At 42.6% G+C, this 18,979-nt stretch overlaps 1 protein-coding gene across 2 annotated transcripts in view; it reads left to right on the plus strand.

The window, feature by feature from the left end:
• The window catches only part of CCNYL1 (cyclin Y like 1), a 39,773-nt gene that overhangs the window by 3,795 nt on the left and 16,999 nt on the right, over positions 1-18,979 (plus strand). For both annotated transcript variants that reach the window (XM_053285160.1, XM_053285159.1), the window contains exons 2-3: positions 16,151-16,225; positions 17,500-17,534. In XM_053285160.1, the coding sequence (XP_053141135.1) occupies positions 16,151-16,225; positions 17,500-17,534 (110 nt within the window). The remainder of the gene's footprint in view (positions 1-16,150; positions 16,226-17,499; positions 17,535-18,979) is intronic.

The following is an 18,979-nucleotide window of genomic DNA, read 5'->3' on the forward strand; positions in this document are numbered from 1 at the left end:
CCAGAACTTCAGTATGTGTTATTACAGAAACGTTATCCTTTTAAAAGTGCCTAAACATTTAAAACTGCCCTGACTGAAGGAAATTCAAGTCTGGACACGGGACAGAAGGACTGCCTGTTCGTGCAAGTTAGGTGTGCTAGCTGCTATCTCTTGATAGCAGAAGAGAATCTGGAAAATGAGAATCATGAGGATCTGGAAAATGTGAGATTTCTTCATGCTTCAGAAGCCTGGGCTGTTCATTCACTCACTGTCACGTCTTTTATACTGCAAATAAACTGCAGAACTTTGTGGGGCCCACTTCTATACTGCTTGCAAAGAAGAGAGAGTTATCTAGTTAAGTAATCTGGGTAGTGAAACAGTGTGTGCTGGTATCCTTAAAGGGAGAATGATGGCTAACAAGATAAGCCAGAGTGACTTTACAGAATTCCTTATGTGTTTATTGGAAGGAAGGAAAAGGGTGGTGGAGCAAGGGGATTCTTGAGGCTGAGTGTAGCATGATGCTATTATGACTGGACAATGGCAAGCTATATCTAAACCAACAGGAAGCTGACTTAACAGTAAAGTCGGATACCAGTAATCCACCTCCACCCAGCTCTTGTTGTGTAGAGTTTTCCCACTCAGTTGCAGGATATTTGCTGCAATATTCAATGTTAAATCTGGACATACTGATTAAAAGAGAAATATTTTCCAATTCTATTATACCTCTTTAAAAAGGACTGACAGATATTGACGGGACGAGAATTGTTCTGACAGTACTTAAACCAGTCTGATTGTACACAGCTATGTTGCACGAATTCCCCCTTCCCCAAATAGTTCCTCACTCCTACGCGGTAATATAGGGGCAGTTTGATTTGGAAGCTTGATAATGTTGATGGCTGACTTAGAGTGCACCCATGTCACATAGTCCCATCTGCAATTGAATTACACAGAGCTATAATAAAGGGTAGCTGTCACCCTAAGTGGCGCAGCAGGGAAATACTTGACTAACAAGCAGAACTTTGCCGGTTCGAATCCCCTCTGGTATCTTTCCCAGACTATGGGAAACACCTATATCGGGCAGCAGTGATATAGGAAGATGCTGAAAGGCATCATCTCACACTGGAGGAGGCAATGGTAAACCACTCCTGTATTCTACCAAAAGAAAACTACAGGGCTCTGTGGGTGCCATGTGTTGAAATCAATTTGATGGCACACTTTACCTTTTACCTCAGCTCTTCCCTGCCTGAGGAGTTTTCCTGACCCTGGCCTGCATGACTCAATCCAGCTGACAATCAAGTTATCGATCTTCTGTCTTTTTAAAAAATATATATTTTTTTATACCTCCTGATATGTACATCTCTAGGTGGTGTACAAAATTTTAAAAAATATTAAAAAGTCATCACGAATTAAAATCCACAAAACACAATAAAAACTACTGCATAAAACAGTTATTAAAACAAATTATTAAAATTAATTCTAATGAAAAACCTGTGAGAACAGGTGAGTCTTGAGGGTCTTCCTGAAAACAAAAGGAAATATTCTTTTTTTCCCCAGTGGGGACCATATTCCAAAGCCCTGGGGCAGCCACAGAGAGGTGTTATGTGGTCCCTTCAGGTAAACCCAGAGACCAATCTGGCTGCTGAATTCTGTACCAATTGTCATTTCCTGACTATGTACAAAACCAGCTCCACGTAGAGTGCATTACAGTAGTCAAGCCTGGAGGTTACCAGCATATGTACCACTGTTTTAAGGTCATTTAGCTCTTGAGATGGGTGTAACTGAAGTATCAGCCAAAGCTGATAAAAAGCACTCCTGGCCACTGTCCCAGTCTGAGAAACCAGGGAGAGCTTTGGGGCCAGGAGCAGTCCCAAGTCACATCTAGTCTATGACTGGTGATTAATGGGTTCTGCTCCAGCCAGTTCCCACAAATAGAAAATGTGTTTCAAGCGGAGCTGTGTACACTAATGTAAGTACAACAAACTAATATTCACCATAGTCCTAGTGAGAAATTAAATTGGGTTAACTTCTCCAAAATTAACACAAGGTAGTGTTCACAATGGTGCTCACAGAAGGATTTTTTGCAGCTGCAGTGCTCTGCAATGTTGCGCTGGAAGGTAAAGTATGCCGTCAAGTGGGTGTTGACTCCTGGTGACCACAGAGCCCTGTGGTTGTCTTTGGTAGAATACAGGGAGGGTTTACCATTGCCATCTCCCGTGCAGTATGAGATGATGCCTTTCAGCATCTTCCTATATGGCTGCAGCCCAATATAGATGTTTCCCATAGTCTGGGAAACATACCAGCACGGATTTGAACTGGCAACCTCTGGCTTGCTAGTCAAGTCATTTCCCACTGCGCCATTAGGTGGCCACAATGTTGCACTACTGCTAGTGAAAGAATTACCTTGTTGGGACATATGTGTCTGTGCTAGAACTAGTGCAGTGTGTTGTACAAAAATTAGTGCATTATGTTGTGCAAACAGCTTTCACACACAGAAGAACCAGCCTGCTGCAGAATTTGCTTGAATGAATACTTTATTATGGTCTTTGACCCGACAGCACACAACATAGTATAAGTAATACAAATATGTAGTGAAAAGAGTCCATAGTACTACTAACTATAAGTCAACCAGTTCAGACCTGATCTTACATGCAGCCGCATAGAATTTAGCACACAGTGTTATGGACATGTACCGATCAGCTAAAAGAAAAGATGTATATTCATCATCTGTTCTATAAGGTATGCTCAATGAAAGGGGGAAAATAAGAGAAATACGAATATAAAATGAACAATATAAAAAACATGGGTCACAGATTCAACAGGGGCATATCTGGCTATTAAGGGGGATATTTTGGTACCTGCCCTCCAGCACAGCAGATGGGAGCGCATTAAAAGAAGGCCCTTCTCTGAGCAGAATTTGCTTTATTTGTGCTACGTCTCCACACTAGCATAAGACGAGACTCTGGGTGCTGCCCAGTGAGTTTTCAGACCTAGAGTGTGTCTAGAAGGGCTTGAATGCTTTGCCTTGAGATAGTGGACTGCCTGTTTCTTTAAATAAATTTGATTGCAACACTGCAAAATACAAGTACATGAGGCTGTCCACCTGAGGAGGAAGAGTCTGCATATCCCTTCTTTCCCCTTTTGTGGAGAAGTTTCCATATTCCATTTTTCTCTTAGGAAACACTTGTACCTGCTGGTGTGTTTTTTATCAAGCAAGTGCTAGTGGAAAGGTAGCAGTATTTTTCTCCCCACTTTGAAATATATTACACATTTTGTTGAGTAATAAAAATGATGTCTGTGTTGGACAGAATAGTATCAAAATGCTTAACTTTCTTTAATGCTTCGCTGTCTTATAATTCACTGGTCAGGAAGCATGCAGCAAGAAAGCATGGGCTAACTTTCAAGTTTGTCACAGTGGAAAGTATCCGTGGGAGCACATGAAAAATGAAAAACTGTAACTTATTTCTCATTAGAATCACTAGTGTTAATAGTACAGAGGAGAAGTACTCTATCAGCAGTAATGCTGGGAGTATTCTACTGTTTGTTAAGAAAAGAAAATGTGTTCATTAAGAAAAGGGATGCTCAAACCTCAAGTGCTGTTTATACCTACAACCTTTGGACAGTCTTACAATGTGTTGGCTGGAAAGAGGAGTTGTTGAGACATGATAAAATATAGTCTTGAGTCACATGGCAATGTACTGCTTCTCCATGTGATTGCCTTGCCTTGTAGTGAGTTTTTACACAGACATAGCAAAAATAGTCACTTAAATACCCCCCATGCCCTTTTCTGCTCCAAAAAGGGCAGTATGAATTGGAGATCCAAGTATTATTTTTATTATTTTGTCTAAGTAGGTATTATGCCCAAAGGTGAGTGTACAGCAGTTTAGTCCAATTTCACATTAACCAATAAAAACATTGGAACCTAGTAATCAACCTAATTGGCAGGTAGCTGCGGAGTGAAGATTATAAACTATAACAATTTAAATGCAGCAATATTAACAGTATAAAAATAAAATATAAGCATAGTCTTAAACAGTATGAGCAATAAAACAGCATGAGCATTTTATATTGACTACAGGCTTCTAAAGAAAAGAGATGCCCCTCAAACTGTTGAGTACTTTTGATATTAATTAACATTTGCAAACACATGCATTTTGAGAAATGGTACAGAGGCAGAGAAAGTAGATATTGCTTTTCTTTTATCAGTATTCTTACAATTTTCCGCACACTTGTATGCATCTGTACTCGGAGTCAGTCCAGATAGGCTCAGTGGGGTTTTCTCTCAGGTAACTGTGCATAGATTTGCAGCTGTAGTATTTAAAGTTGAATAGATTTTTCTTTCGGAGCAGTCCTGTCAGGACTGGGAATGAAACAAGCTAGGGCTTAGATTTTGCTATGGAGCTGATGTGAACAAACTTAAGGTCTGTCTTCCAAAGCACCTCTCAAGGCAGCAACCACAATACTATTTCAACTGCTAGGAATATTAAAAACAAACAAACCACTCCAAATTTGGTTTGTTTGAAAAGCAGGTATTCTTCCCCCACCAAATTGACTGATTTGCCCCATCAGCTCCAATCCTATGCTTTCTTGAAATGAGTCCTAGTGAAGTCGGTGGAATTTGCTTTTGAGGTGGTAAGCAACTGTGTTAGTCTTCTAAGACATGTCCTGATGGAAAATGGCAATGAAAACTAGCTACATTAACATCTTGACTGTCAGCTGAACTTTATATGTATAAGCATTTGGTTTAAGCTGATTGCCATTTTATTTTGAAGCCGTATAGTGAGTTACAAAGACTAGCTAGGAGGAGGTGGAAATATGTATTCCATAAGAGACTAATTTTTGCCCCATCGTTCAATCGAACAGTGAACTTGGTAGTCAAGTGTCATACCCGTTTGGTACATAGAAGTGTATAAATCTGTAAAGAGCAAAAAAAAATCTTTAAAAGCCCTCAAAATGGCCCTGTAAGCTCCCAGTATCTGTGGAATGTTGAGGACTCTTGAGCCAGGTTGTTGGCTGGTAAAAAAAATGAAGGGCAAAAACTGAGAGAGGGGAGAAATTGGCCTGCTGAAACAGCTTACCATAAGTATTCAGGATGGGGAGGATTAGGGTTTGGGGATGCATGCCATGAGGTTAAACCTTTTCCCCTGCATGGTGCAGATACCTTTCAGAAGGAAGGACAGTGAAAGGGAGAGCACATTTTTTCCCTTTCTAGCCCTCTCCTCCCCTGTGCTATATATCAATACAGTGCTCTGGTTCAGGGCTGGCAGCCCTCTGGGAAGGCCTTGAGAGAGTAGGGGGAAAACAAAGGTAAGTCCCACTTGCCAATCCCTTAATAGGAAAGCAGTTGCTCTTTGGAGTTCTTGAAGAAGGCTGCTGTCATCTTACACAAAGAAAAGATTTCTAACTCCATGTAAGTTATCTCTATGAAAATATTTGTCAAGTGTAGGACGGTTTTTTGACCTGAATGACCTTTTTTTGCATGCATTTTTTTGCATGCAATGACCTTTTTTTGCATGCATTTGAGACGTGTGTGTGTGTGTGTGTGTGAAAAATGTATATTGCTATGAGTGTGGTTTGCCACTGTGTGGGGGTCCAAGAGGAAGGCTCCAGCACAGGGGAGTCTAAGGTACACAAGATGAGGGTGGATTTGATTTAAATCAAATTGATTTAAATCACGATTTAAATCACTAGCAGGGCGGATAAAAATCAAAAAAATCCAATTTAAATTAAAAAAAATCCGATTTAAATTAAAAAAATTGGATTTAAATCGGATTTTTTTTATTTTTATCCACCCTGCTAGTGATTTAAATCGTGATTTAAATTGTGATTTAAATCAGTTTGATTTAAATCAAATCCACCCTGCACAAGATACCAATTTATTCTACCCAACACATTTCAGTTCTCAAGTTTTCATCAGGAGTACTGTAGAAATAAAACACTGTGTTCTTCATAGGCTCCTTCACAAATAAATGGTATAATTTAAGGTTGGGTTCAACTTACTGCTGCAGCAGTCATTACAAATTGATTGCTTAAAAAGCTCAGACGTTCTTAAACATTTCAGTTACATTAACAATTCCTTTTTTAGAGACTCCTAAAGTCTGCACTTCTAATCTCCTTAAAATTTGAATCTGGTTCAATCAGTCACACATTAACTGGATGCTATGTGAGCAAGCCTAGGGTTTGTGTATTCTCTCCTCCCTTGTGTGCGCGCTACAATTTTCTCCCCTTACTCCCTTCCTGTTTGTTGATCAACCGTAGTTTGCCTGTAATGGCAAACCTGTCACTATTTTGTTGACAAATAGGGGAAGAGGAAATTTCTGCTTGCAAGCCTGAGATGCATTCCCGTAGTTCCAAACCATGGCTTGGCTTTAACTTCGCTGCTTTTTCTACCTTAAAGAACAATGCGGGGCAGGGAGTGGACTGTTTGAGTTCAAGGATTGTAAATGTATCACTTTTGTGGCTATTTATGACTCTATGAACCAAACATAATGGGAATTTCCTTTGCCTCTCATGGAGGGAAAATGCTGAGTTTTGTAAATACCCCTTTTGGAAAGTCGGGGCACTTAGGTCAGGCTCACATAAGGGGCTTGCACTGGCTCAGTGGCAGGCTGAAGTCACTTTAAATAGCCAAAATATTGATTTGAATCCTTTTTTTTTCATTGTCTAATACATTTTCTGAACCATTATGCATACTAATTGGTTGCTGTAGCAATTAAAATATATTGTTTCACAACTAAATAAAGCCTCTATTTGGATTATGTTCCTGGTTTTATCTTTTTAAAATAAAGCCAGGAACATAATCCAAAACCTCTGGTCATGTAGTCCACGTGCCTTTTGCACTACAGGATTATATCTGCTTAGCAACAAGAGGTAACAGTGAAACTCATGGATTTCTATTTGGCTCTGAACACATGGTAAGGCTGTTCACTCACAATCTAGTACAGAGGTGTTCTGGATTGTGGACCAGGTGCTTGGAACTTTCCGAGGATGGCAGTTACTAGGCCATATAGTTGTGTTGCATGAAGATGAATTATATCAACCATCCATGGTTAGTAGGCATACACATTCATAATTTGCAACAATAATGAATACTACACATTTGTGTCTTATTGCTTGTTCTCAGTGGGTATGATCTAGACTAAATTAGCCATGACTAAGCACCACTGAAATGTATTTTCTATACCGCCTTTCTTAAAGCATCCCAAGGTGGTTTGCAAAAATTAAAATATAATAAAATTCTATAAAAATCAGTTGAACAGTAAAAACCATAAAACCACCACCATAAAAAGACAGCAGAATTAGGAGAGCTGAGAGGCCTGACAACCCCTAAGTGGTAAAAGCCTAAACAAATAAAAAGGTCTTTTTTTTAAAAGCAGCCCCAGTTGGCAAAGAGTGGACATTCACTGGGAGAGCATTCCAAAGCCTGGGGGCAACAGAAGGCCCTTTCCCACATGCATGACAAGAATTTAGCTTCTCTCAACATCTGCACATGGAGTAAAGGCCCCCCTGACAACCTTGTTGGTTAGGCAGAAAGCCTTGGGAGCAGGCGGTCCTTCAGGTATCCAGGGCCCAAAACGTTAAGGCCTTTAAAGGTAATAACCAGCACCTTGAATTGCATCTGGAAACAAATTGGCAGCCAGTGCAGCTCTTTCTAAATAGGTGTAATATGCTCCAAGCGAGCAGTTCCAAAGAGAACCCTAGCAGCTGCATTCCAAACCAATTGAAGCTTCCAAATATTCTTCAAGGGCAGCCCCACATAAATCACATTGTAGTAATCCAGCCACAGTGTGAGTAAGTGGGTAACCATGGCCAGATCTGCCTCCTTGAAAGGGGCGCAGCTGGTGCACTAGCCAAAGCTGTGCAAAATGAGACAGGTTAGTCATGACTAACTTGTCCCATTAATTTCAGTGGGGCTTACTAATTACTAACTTAGTCTGGATGTTTGCATTGTATTGCTTTTATAAAGTGGCCCTTAATATAACTAACTCTTAAGAAGTCAAAAATGCAATTCAAACTTAAAACAAAAATAATAATCATTCTACACTGTAGAACTTTTTTCATTGGACTTCCATGGTATATCACAGACTGCCTTTAAACCTTCACTCAGGTTCTAAAAGCAGTCTGCTGTGTGCTGCATGGAGCTGCCATTTGAGGAAAAACAAGCCATCTAACTAGGTGTCAAGCCACATAATGGCACAGTGGGAAATGACTTGACTAGCAATCCAGAGGTTGCTGGTTCGAATCCCTGCTGGTATGTTTTCCAGACTATGGGAAAACCTATATCAGGCAGCAGCTATATAGGAAGGTGCTGAAAACCATCATCTCATACTGTATTCTGCCAAAGACAACCACAGGGTTCTGTGGTCGTCAGGAGTCAACACTGATTCAGTGGCACTTTTACTGTAACTAGGTGTCATGAGAGTTCAGAGGAAGGTAGCCATTATAGGCTAAGACTACTTAATTGTGTTAGAGGAAGAGACAAGTTCAACAAGAAGTACAGGCAGGAAGTAGGAAGGGACTCTGCCTTCTATTAGGGTCACTACTAGCAAATGCTAGTGCCACTTACTGGCTGGACATATTACAACAACATTTCTTACACACTAGGTTCTTTGGATCCTGAACTCAATCTTCATGTCGGAGCCCACAAATCTTTGGCTGGCCTTGATAGCCAGGCAAAACTTATGCTAGAGGGACAAGATCTTATGTTGGCATAGTACTGATCTGACCCTCTAAATCACTGCATAAAGTCAGATGCAGTTCCCTTCCCCAGCTGCATAGTCAGGAGAAGGGTGATGCTGGCCCATTGTACTGCACTTGGGAGATGTCTAGAGTATAGCACTGTGTGGAAGATCCCTGCCTTGTTCTGCAGTAGCCTTCCCCACTTGCTTGCTTTTTTCCTCTGCACCAGCCACTGAATGAGAGCCCCTCATTATCGCACACCTCTCCCCCCCACCCACCACACATCAACTGGGATGGAGGAGATATGAATATGGTTGGGGTAGCAGCTTGCACAGGCAAACTGATGCTGGTAAGTGGGGGTGAAGACGAAATCGCTCTGAACTTGACATCATTTGGTGCTTGCCTCCAAACTCAGTCAGTGTGTGCATGTAACACAGTATGGGTGACTCATTACATTTGCTAGGGGATGAAGGATTGTTCATCATGTGGACCCTTGCTTCCAGTAAATGATCTTGCTTAGCAGCCTTGCCCTGTGCATTGAGAGTCAAACAGGAATTGTCTTCAAAATTTAGGGATGTGCAAATTGATTTGGGTACAAATCAATTTGTACCCGAATCTAGCTGATTCCTGCAATTTGGAGACAAAACAAATCACCCCTGTGGTCCATTGGCTAGATTCGGGTACAAATCGAATCGCGCCTGATTCGACTTGAATTGATTCGAGATTCGGATCCCTCCTATTAATTTCCCCAGATTCCCAGCTTTCATTTTTTAAAAAAAGCTAAGCTCTAGCCCTTGTAGAAGTGGAATTATGGATCAAAATGTGTGATCACTGTTATTCAAGTGTTTGGGTTCTTTGGTGTATAACAATTTTCCTTCAATGAATCCCTATGAGGATTCATTACACAACTTCACTTCTTCTATTCATTTTGACTGTCTTTTTGACAGTGCCAGCTTTCAATTGTCATGTGCCAACTACACCCCACTCCCACGCACAAGGCAGTGGGGTACTACTCAGTTTATGTTCTAGGATTTTTTTCAAGTGTTTAGGCTCTTTGGTGTCTAATAACCTTTCCTCATAATGAATCCCTATGAGGATTCATAACATACCAAAGAGTCTAAACACCTCAAAAATTCCTAAAATATAAACTGAGTAGCCGGTGACTTGTGGGTTGTGGGGTAGTTGGAACATGGGATGCCAACTAATTCCCCACCCCCACCTGCAAAGCAGTGGGGTCAAAATGAACAGAAGAAATGAAGTTGTGTAATGAAGACATCAAAGAATCTAAACACTTCAAAAATACCTTTAAAATAAACTGAGTACCCCAGTGTGTGGGGTGTGTGTGTGTGTAGTTGACACATGGCAGTTGACACTGTCCAGTGATAGTCAAAATGAACAGAAGAAATGAAGGTGTATAATGAATCTTCCTAGGGATTCATTATGAGGAAAAGTTATTAGGCACCAAAGAATCTAAACATTTCATTATTCCTAAAAACTAAAGAGTGCCCCACTGCCTTGTAGGTAGGGTGCCTTGCAGGGGGTGTAGTTGGCACATGGCAGTTGACAACTGGCACTCTCCAGTGACCGTCAAAATGAACAGAAGAAATGAAGATATGCAATGTATCCTCATAGGGATTCATTATGAGGAAAAGATACTATACACCAAAGAATCCAAACATTTGAAAAATGACTGCACATCTTGCTCCATAACTCCACTTCTACAAGGGCTAGAATTTACATAGTTCCCTCTAAGATGTGCGCACACATTCAGGGTTTTTGGATGTCTGCTCAGTTCAATTTAGATCCCACTCAGGTTGAATCAAGAAAGCCGCATTCTGAATGCAGGTGTGCGCGCACTGCCTTGATAGTGCCACCCAGAACAAAACACATTCCACACAGATGAAAAAAATTAGAGGGACCACTGGTTTTGGATCCTAGGTGGTTAGTACAAAGGCTCTGTTTAGTTGCAAACCATTTGTTTAAAAGGTTTATAATAATGAATGGAAAACTGGAGTCTAAATCGGTAATTTATATCACCTTTTGCTTGGTGGCTTAAATTACTGTTGTATATAGAGCTTGTGCTGTTTTAATGATTATTTCAGGACAAAGAGAAGCTTCTGAAGCAAGGACAGAGTGAAAATGCTATTTCATCCATTTGCTGCAACACTCTGTAGATGAATAAACTTGCTGGCAAATTGTTGCATTGTTACTGGTTCTGCCAAGTACGTTGCCCTTGCTTTGTATGGATGATGAAATGGGATGATGGATTCATCTGTCACTGTCAGGCTGCTTGGCCAGGGAGGAAATCCAATCCAGGCCAGAGATTACTGTATGACTTAATGGCTTAAATATGTGCTGCATCAAAATGTTAGCACTGCCCAATGAAGTGGAGAATGGTGGGTGCTGCCGCCGCCACCGCAATGAGGAAAGCAAGATTTTAGTTCCCTCCTGTAGTGGGATTTCCCTTGCTCTGAGAAGCTGCCACACAAGGCTAGTTTACAATCAGTAGAATAAAGTAGCAAAGGTTTGCCTGGGTGGCACTGCTTCAGGCTGTAAGTAGTGGCATATGTTTAAATGCTCTTCCACATGCAAGGAAAGTCTACCCTGCTTGATACAGAATCTTGAACCTTCTGATTGTATAGGCCTCAGTTGCTGGTTTTACTTATTTTAAGCAATTCAGAGCAGCATACACCACCACCACCCATCCTGACGACAACCCTGTGAGGTAAATGAGGTGGACTGGCTTAAGGTCACCCAGTGAGCTTCATAATTGAGTATGGGTTTGCATTTGGGTCTCCATAGTTCTAGTTTGACACTAGAAATATGTGGTGCAAATTGGCATTAGGTTCATGGCAACATGAAGAAGCAACACTAGCATTATTCAAGAAAGCATAATTTAGCAGGATACCCATGTACCCTCAACAAGGTTTTTTGTTAAACCAGAAGTGTAAATCTAAGGCCGTTAATATGATAGGTTGAAGAGCATCTTGTCATTGAAGCAGGTAGTTGGCATTCTGGAGCCCAGCCATCTTCAGAATCAAATTCAGAGGAACAGTGATGCTTCCGCTGAATATACCGCCTGCCTGCCCTGGCTGGAAGGTTAAATACAGCTTGCAAATGAATGAGATCAAAAGATTTAACATTTTTATTCAAGCTATCTGGCATAAGGCCATAAGATCAATGTGCCAGTGGGTCTTCCTGGTCATACGTTTGGGCTACGCCCTCGAGTTCTGCGGGATCCACCCATGTTCAGAGTTGTGACTACTCCGTACACTCAGGAATTGGACCAGCAGATCTCCGCTCTCCTGTCAAAAGATGCGATAGAACAAGTCGTCAATCCAGAGAGCCCCGGGTTCTATTCCCGGTACTTTATCGTACCGAAACCGGACGGAGGTCGGTGTCCTATACTGGACCACAGGGCCCTGAATGGGCACCTGATATACAGGCATTTCCAAATGCATTCGGTACCAACTATACTGGCCATCCTGGAAAAGGACAGGTGGATGGTCTCCCTAGACTTGAAGGAGGCGTATTATCACATCTCAGTACACCCTCAACATAGTCACTTCCTGTGCTTCCAGATAGGGGGAATCCCCTATCAATTCAAGGCCACTGCTGTTTGGTCTCACAACGGCGCCCATGATTTTAACAAAATGTTTGGTCCCGGTGGTGGCTTGTAGGAACGAGAGTTCCAGATCATGCCATTGACGATTGGCTCATCCTGGCGAGCACCAGACAAGCGGTCCTGGACGCCTTCGAGACAGTCGTGGACACCTTGCAGACTCTGGGTTTCCAGATCAGTTTCGAGGAATCTACTGGAACCAACCTGCAGGATATAGTTCATAGGGCTGATTTTCAGTGCGGACTTGGAGAAGGGCTTTCTCCCGAACGCCCACATATGTACGCTTAGGAGGCTGGCCGCCGTTTTTCTTGCCGGGGATCCACAGACTATGCACTTGGTGCAGCCCTTGTTGGGGCATATGATAGCCACCATTTACATGCTTCCTCAAGCGCACCTTCAGATGCACATCATTCAAAGGTGGTTCTTAGACGTATTCAATCCCCTTTGGGATCCGGCCCGTTCGGAGTATGCACCACCTCTTTGGGTGAGGGAGACTGCAGCTTGGTGGTCCAAAATTTGCCATCTGAACGTTGGCAACCCTTTCCAGGTTCCCTGGTCACGGGTGATTATGACTGATGCGTTGGAGCTCGGTCAGGAGGCTCACTTGGATGAGTTTCGCCTGAGTGGACATTAGTCCCCCAGGGAGAGGACCCGGCACATCAACTATTTGGAGTTGGCCATATTCAATACACTCAAGGGATTCTTGCCAGTGATTGCAGGTTGCTCGGTGACCATCCAGACGGACAATACGACGGCAAAAGCCTACGTCAATCAACAAGGGAGCATGTCTTCAAGAAGCCTTCTATTCCTGTCTCTGGACCTCTGGCACTGGTGCGTGGCACATGCGGTCTCACCTCATGCAGTCTACATCCGGGGTTCCCTAAATGTCCAGGCAGACACATTGAGCCAGATGATGATGGTCTCCCACGAATGCACCTTGGGCCAAGGTGTTCTCAGGGACATATTTGTAAAATGGTGTGTTCCAGCCCTGGACCTATTTGCTTCCTGGAACAATGTTCAGTGTGCCCTCTATTGCTCCAGGGGAAGGGAGGGCGAGGGTTCTTTGGGCGATGCCTTCGTCCTGTCTTGGACAGGCCCTCTAATGTATCTGTTTTCACCGTTCCCCCTCATTCCAAGGGTGCTGAGCAAACTGAGAGTGGACCGGGCCAGGGCCATCCTGATAGCCCCTTGGTGGCCCAAGAGGCCTTGGTTTCCGGCCCTGAGGAGGCTGGCAGTGTCTTGGATGTGCCTCCCCACTCTGCTGAACCTGCTGTTGCGGGAGGGGGGTCAAGTGCTCCACCTGGATGTTCAGCCCCTTCATCTGATGGCCTGGAAGATCCTGATGGCCTGGAAGATCCTGCCGACTTCCCACTAAGACTCAAGGACATCTTGATTGCAGCCAGGAAGCAGTCCACGTGAAAATCATATGACCATAAGTGGACTCACTTCTGTTCTCTTTCCTCCTAACATGGTTTTGATGTGTTTAACCCCTCTGTACAGGATGTATGTACATATCTGCTTTGCCTTAGGGTGCTTTGGCTACCATTGTGGCACATTCCCTGTCAACCCGGACTTCGTGTTTTAAAGACTTGGTGGTTAAGAGTTTCCTGAAGGGTTTGTCCCATGTTTTTCTGGACGATCCTGTTATGTCCCTAGCCTGGGATCTGTCTGTGGTTTTCGCAGACTTGCTACGGCCTCCCTTTGAGCCTTTTGCCCTCAATCGACCCCCGTCTCCTGACCAGGAAGGTTGCCTTTCTGGTGGCTTTCACCTCCGCTAGGAGGGTGAGTGAATTGCCTGCCCCATGGGTTGATCTGCCTTACCTTCAATTCCTCAAGGACAAGGTCGTACTCAGGCTGGATGTCCAATTCCTCCCTGAAGTGGTCTCTCTGTTTCACCATTTCTTGCCACTCACTCTGCCTGTGTTTTTCCAGAACCCTTCCTCTGATGCAGAGCGTAGGTTACATCGTCTGGACGTTAGGAGGACATTATCCTTCTATGTCCAGAGATCTGCTGAGTGGAGAAAGACTCCCTCCCTGTTTGTTCTGTATGAGGGGCCATGTAAAGGTCTTCAAGTTTCTGCTCAGTCCGTGTCCAGGTGGATAGTCTCGACAATTGAACTCTGTTATAAATTGACTCATTAGCAGCTGCCTTCGGTGGTTAAGGTGCACTCGGTTAGGTCGTGGCGGCCTCTGTTACCTTTGATTGTGCAGTCCCACTGGATGCTATCTGTCAAGCGGCTACTTGGGCTTCACCCCACTCGTTTATCCGCCATTATGCTATTGATGCCAGGGGCACGGAATGATGCTGTGTTTGGCAGGAGTGTCCTGCAGTCCACTTTCAATTGATGTACTTGTTTCTGAAATAAATAATTCTGGCAGATTACATATTGCTTCTGTTCTTCTCTCCTCCCGGGGTGCTAGCTTGTTATGCGCCCATTGGTGTAAAAGACAGAAACCATGTTGAACAGCTACAAGTTGCTTACCAGTAACTTTGGTTCTTCTAGTGGTCATCTGCCCTTTTACATGTCCTCCCTTCTTCCCCATGGGGTCTCCTGAAGCCGGACTCTGTGACTGAGGGGATGAGGAGTGGCGCAGCCGCATATAGCAGCTGGGGGCGGGATTCCCGCCAAAGCAGGAGAATTGAGCTTGTTAGGTTCTGACGAGGTCTCTGTGTAGGTGCATAGCCCATTGGTGTAAAAGGACAGATGACCACTAGAAGAACCAAAGTTACAGGTAAGCAACCTGTAGTTCCATGTGGTTAATGGATATTATAGGTCAGTTCCTGGTTATCATGAGCAAATTATTGATACGGAAATATAGCTGCTGAGCCCCCCCTCCATTTGAGCATTTTGGGGAAACTGATTTCTGAACCCCCTTTCTCTTTCCTCTGTGTATGCATGCCTTCCCCACTTCCAGTAGCCATAGGCGAGAGGTCAAATTGCACTGTGGCTACTTGACCTTGGTTTTGTGTAGGCAAACATATGAGGGTGGATTGGGATGAGGATGGGTGAGTTGGGGTTATATCTAAAAAGCTGTAATAATGCACTGTTTGCATTATTTTCGTTGTACAATAACAAAGGCTTAGATTAAAAAGGTAATCCTGGCATGAGATGACCTCATAATGTACAAAGAACTGAGTGATTCTCCCCCCGCCCCATGTTTGTGAATCACATAGCTTCTGTGTTGGCAAGTTTTCTGATGACTTGTGTATGTTGGGTGTATCCTACTTTGGTGATCTAACAGTCAAATAATGTGTTGGGTATCTTGCCCTCAGACTTGAAGACCATTTGCTTTTACACAAAGTTTTGAAATTACTGGAGCTTTTTGTAGACTTTGACTATATCATACCTTTAGATGAAATTGTCCTAATCCTCTTTTCTCAGAGTTAAACACTAAATTAATGTTGAATTATTGGATGCTGTTAAGAAACCATTCTAACCAGTCTAGCTTCCTCATGCTGCACACTTGAAGAGGCCTGTCTGGTATGGCTATGTGAATTCTATGCATAATAACAGTTCACTCGGAGTTGGAGTAACTCTGCCTATATTGAATATGTTGGCAGTTTAAAGCTTTAGTGCAGACTGGGGAGGGTCCTACTTGGCAGCATGGAATTCAGACATCAGATTTGGTTTTCATCCCATGTGCTTAGCAGTGGAGCATGAAAATCAGAAGTGCACGATGGTTCGGAGTGTTTGTGAAATGTACCAACACAACTAAGATGTGGGATGTGATCTCCAAGGATTGATTTCACTTTGCGTAGACTATTGTCTTATAGCAGGCTTTTATAGTGCTCCTTTAGTCAGATTTGTATTTGCTGTTTTCCAAAAGAACCTCAGAACAGAGAATAGCATCTTTCCATGTTCTTCATTTCAGATTTAGCATTGGAGTCAAACCCATCTGACCATCCTAGAGCAAGCACAATTTTCTTGAGCAAATCCCAAACAGATGGTAAGTGAATTTTTACTCTCTTTTTTTTTTTTTTTAAGGGTGGAAGAAATCTTGGTAGTGGGTATTTATATTTTAATTAAGAAGAAATGCCTCTGTGACTTAAGGTCTTTGCACCAGTGTCGCAATGCTGGTTGGTTGGTTGAAAATATTTATTTACTCTTCAGAGCACTTTCTTTTAGCTGCTTGTTCGGGGCGCTTCTAAAATGTTGTGCTTATAACACATTCTTAATACTTCCTGTTCAGCAGAATGATTAGAAAGGGTTGCATTCCTTATTTGGTAGTTCATCTGGCAGTAGGAGATGGCCATCTTGTGACCTGTGCTTGAAGAAAAATCTACTTAGACATGTTTCCTGGCAGACTCTACTGTGCCATGCAGCTTGAAACGGAGCCACTCTAGTTTACAACAATAAGTGCTATGAGTTGTACAGTCTCGTGTTCCTAGTGATGTACAACAACAAACATTTATGTACCATTTTTCGACTGAAGTTTCCAACGCGGTTTACTTGGAGAAATAAAAAATAAATAAGATGGATCCCTGTCCCCAATCTAAAAAGAAACATAAGACAGACCCCAGCAACAGTCAGTGGAGGGGTACTGTGCTGGGGGTGAATAGGGCAAGTTGCTCTCCCCCTGCTAAATGAAGATAATACCACATTAAAAAGGTGCCTCTTTGCTCAGTTAGCAGGGGTTTACGTAAAACATTTATGTAAAATGTTCAGTGTGGCTTTGAATGATGATGAAATGTAATACATTTGATGAAATGCCTAGCAAACTCTTCAGATGGTCAGTGCTAAGTTACACATGGACCAATATCTCCTCCTGCCTTATTAAGTATGCCACCTTTTGATCATCCCCATGATTTCTAGTATGGTAGGAGTCTACAGTGAATTCGGTGTGCCAAGTAGCGCTCCAGTCCATAGGATGCACTGCTGCAGTAGCCTCCAGTGAAGGTGGCAGTGGGCCCTTTTGCTCTTAATGCCACTTATTCTATGTGAGATGTTTACAATTGGAGATGCCAGTTAGGCTGCCAAAAAGGGGAAGTTAAAGTGGAGTTGATTTGCCTCTGAACTCATAGGGGCGAATATACACTGAATATTTGGTGTTCAGTAGAAGCTCTTGTCAAACTACAGGCATCCTTATATTCTTGTCAGATTTGAATATGTTCTGAGGGGGGTGGAAACTCCCAGCAGCCAAACAACTGCTATATTTTAGAATTTAGTCTCTTTGAAAACTAGAGCATTCCTTGACTGGAGTTCCTTCTCCCTTTTTTTTAGTGAGAGAAAAGCGGAAAAGTAATCACATCAACCATGTAAGTATATCTAACAGATACAAAAACTCCAAGTAAAAATGTTAAATAATTTTTGAAAAGAAATGTTAGCAGTAAGCTTGGGGTTTCCAGCATGTCGCAGCTTTCTTTTCTAATTTTAAATTAAAATTCTGCCCTTTGAAATAAGATTTAAAAGTGCTTAACTTTACATAGGAAGCTGGCGCATACCATGTCACACCATTGGTCCATCTGGCTTGGTATCGTCTACCCAGACTGTAGCGGCTTCTCCAAGGTTACAGGCAAGAGTCTCTCTCAGGCCTATCTTGGAGGTGCCAGGGAGGGAACATGGAACTTTGACTGGGTCACGTCTTTTGTTGCTCAGACTCAATAGGTCGATAACCCTTGACTTTCCTGCTTATTATGAATGGAGGTGGTTTAAGATATAAAGCTCTTGAGACTTTCACCAGAGCTTTTTTGTAGGGCTAGGCAAAGTCTTTTAAAAGAGAACTAGGTGTGTACAGTACTTGACCTTGCAGATGAAATAGCCTGTTAAAATTCCTATACCAATTTAGGATTTCAGGGTGAGTAGGATCCTCGCTCCAAACTTTTAATCTCTTCGAACTAAACATGATGGGCAACGTCCAGACTAAGTTAGTCATGACTGAGTCTCATTGACACGATAGTCATAACCAACATGTCTTATTGACTTCAGTAGTACTTGGTCATGACTGACTAGTTTGGATGTTGCCCAATACTCTTTTAAAACCCTCTTTGCAGTGCACTAGAACACCATTTCAGAGTGTTTAGTTGGTTGCTACGCTATATGTGAAACTAAGCACGTACATCTGCATTATGCAAACAGGGAATTGATGTTTCAAGTGCAAATATCTCTTTAACATGATCAGGGGATTCTTCTCCAGTATGGCTATACTCTAATGCTCTTCACAATCAAGGTGTGCATTAGTAAGAGCTGGAAAGAGGAGAGGGTCACCTGTGAGTAATGGATTACTGATACAATTACTACTGCTATTGTTTATATATTGACCAGTGAGCACTGAATCCCCCCCCCCCCCCATGTGCTACTTTTGTATTAATTCTGTCTGCCAACACGGATAGGGCAAGTGTTGTGTGTTTCCACTTCCAGTCTGTCTCAAATATGTTTTGCTGCCAAAGCAAAATGGGAAGGCAGGGGGGTGCCATGGGCTGACTGTGGACCACTGGCCAATTTCTGGTAGACCACCTAGCACTTGGTGGTGTTGGTTGCTGGAATTCTTGCAAAAGATGGGTGGACCTTAATTTGATTATGTAAAGGACATTATAACTTGAATAAGAGGATCACATTAATTATGCCATAGCTTTTGAGGGGTCCTGAAAGACTTTTAACTACATAAACTTAAAACTGCTGAGCTGCAGGGATTCTAGAGTAAAAATAAATAAAATAAACCATAAAAGACGGAAGTTGACCTACCTCTTAATGTATCTGCCAT

Source organism: Hemicordylus capensis, chromosome 1 (genome assembly GCF_027244095.1).
Source record: "Hemicordylus capensis ecotype Gifberg chromosome 1, rHemCap1.1.pri, whole genome shotgun sequence".
Classification (NCBI taxonomy): Eukaryota; Metazoa; Chordata; class Lepidosauria; order Squamata; family Cordylidae; genus Hemicordylus; species Hemicordylus capensis.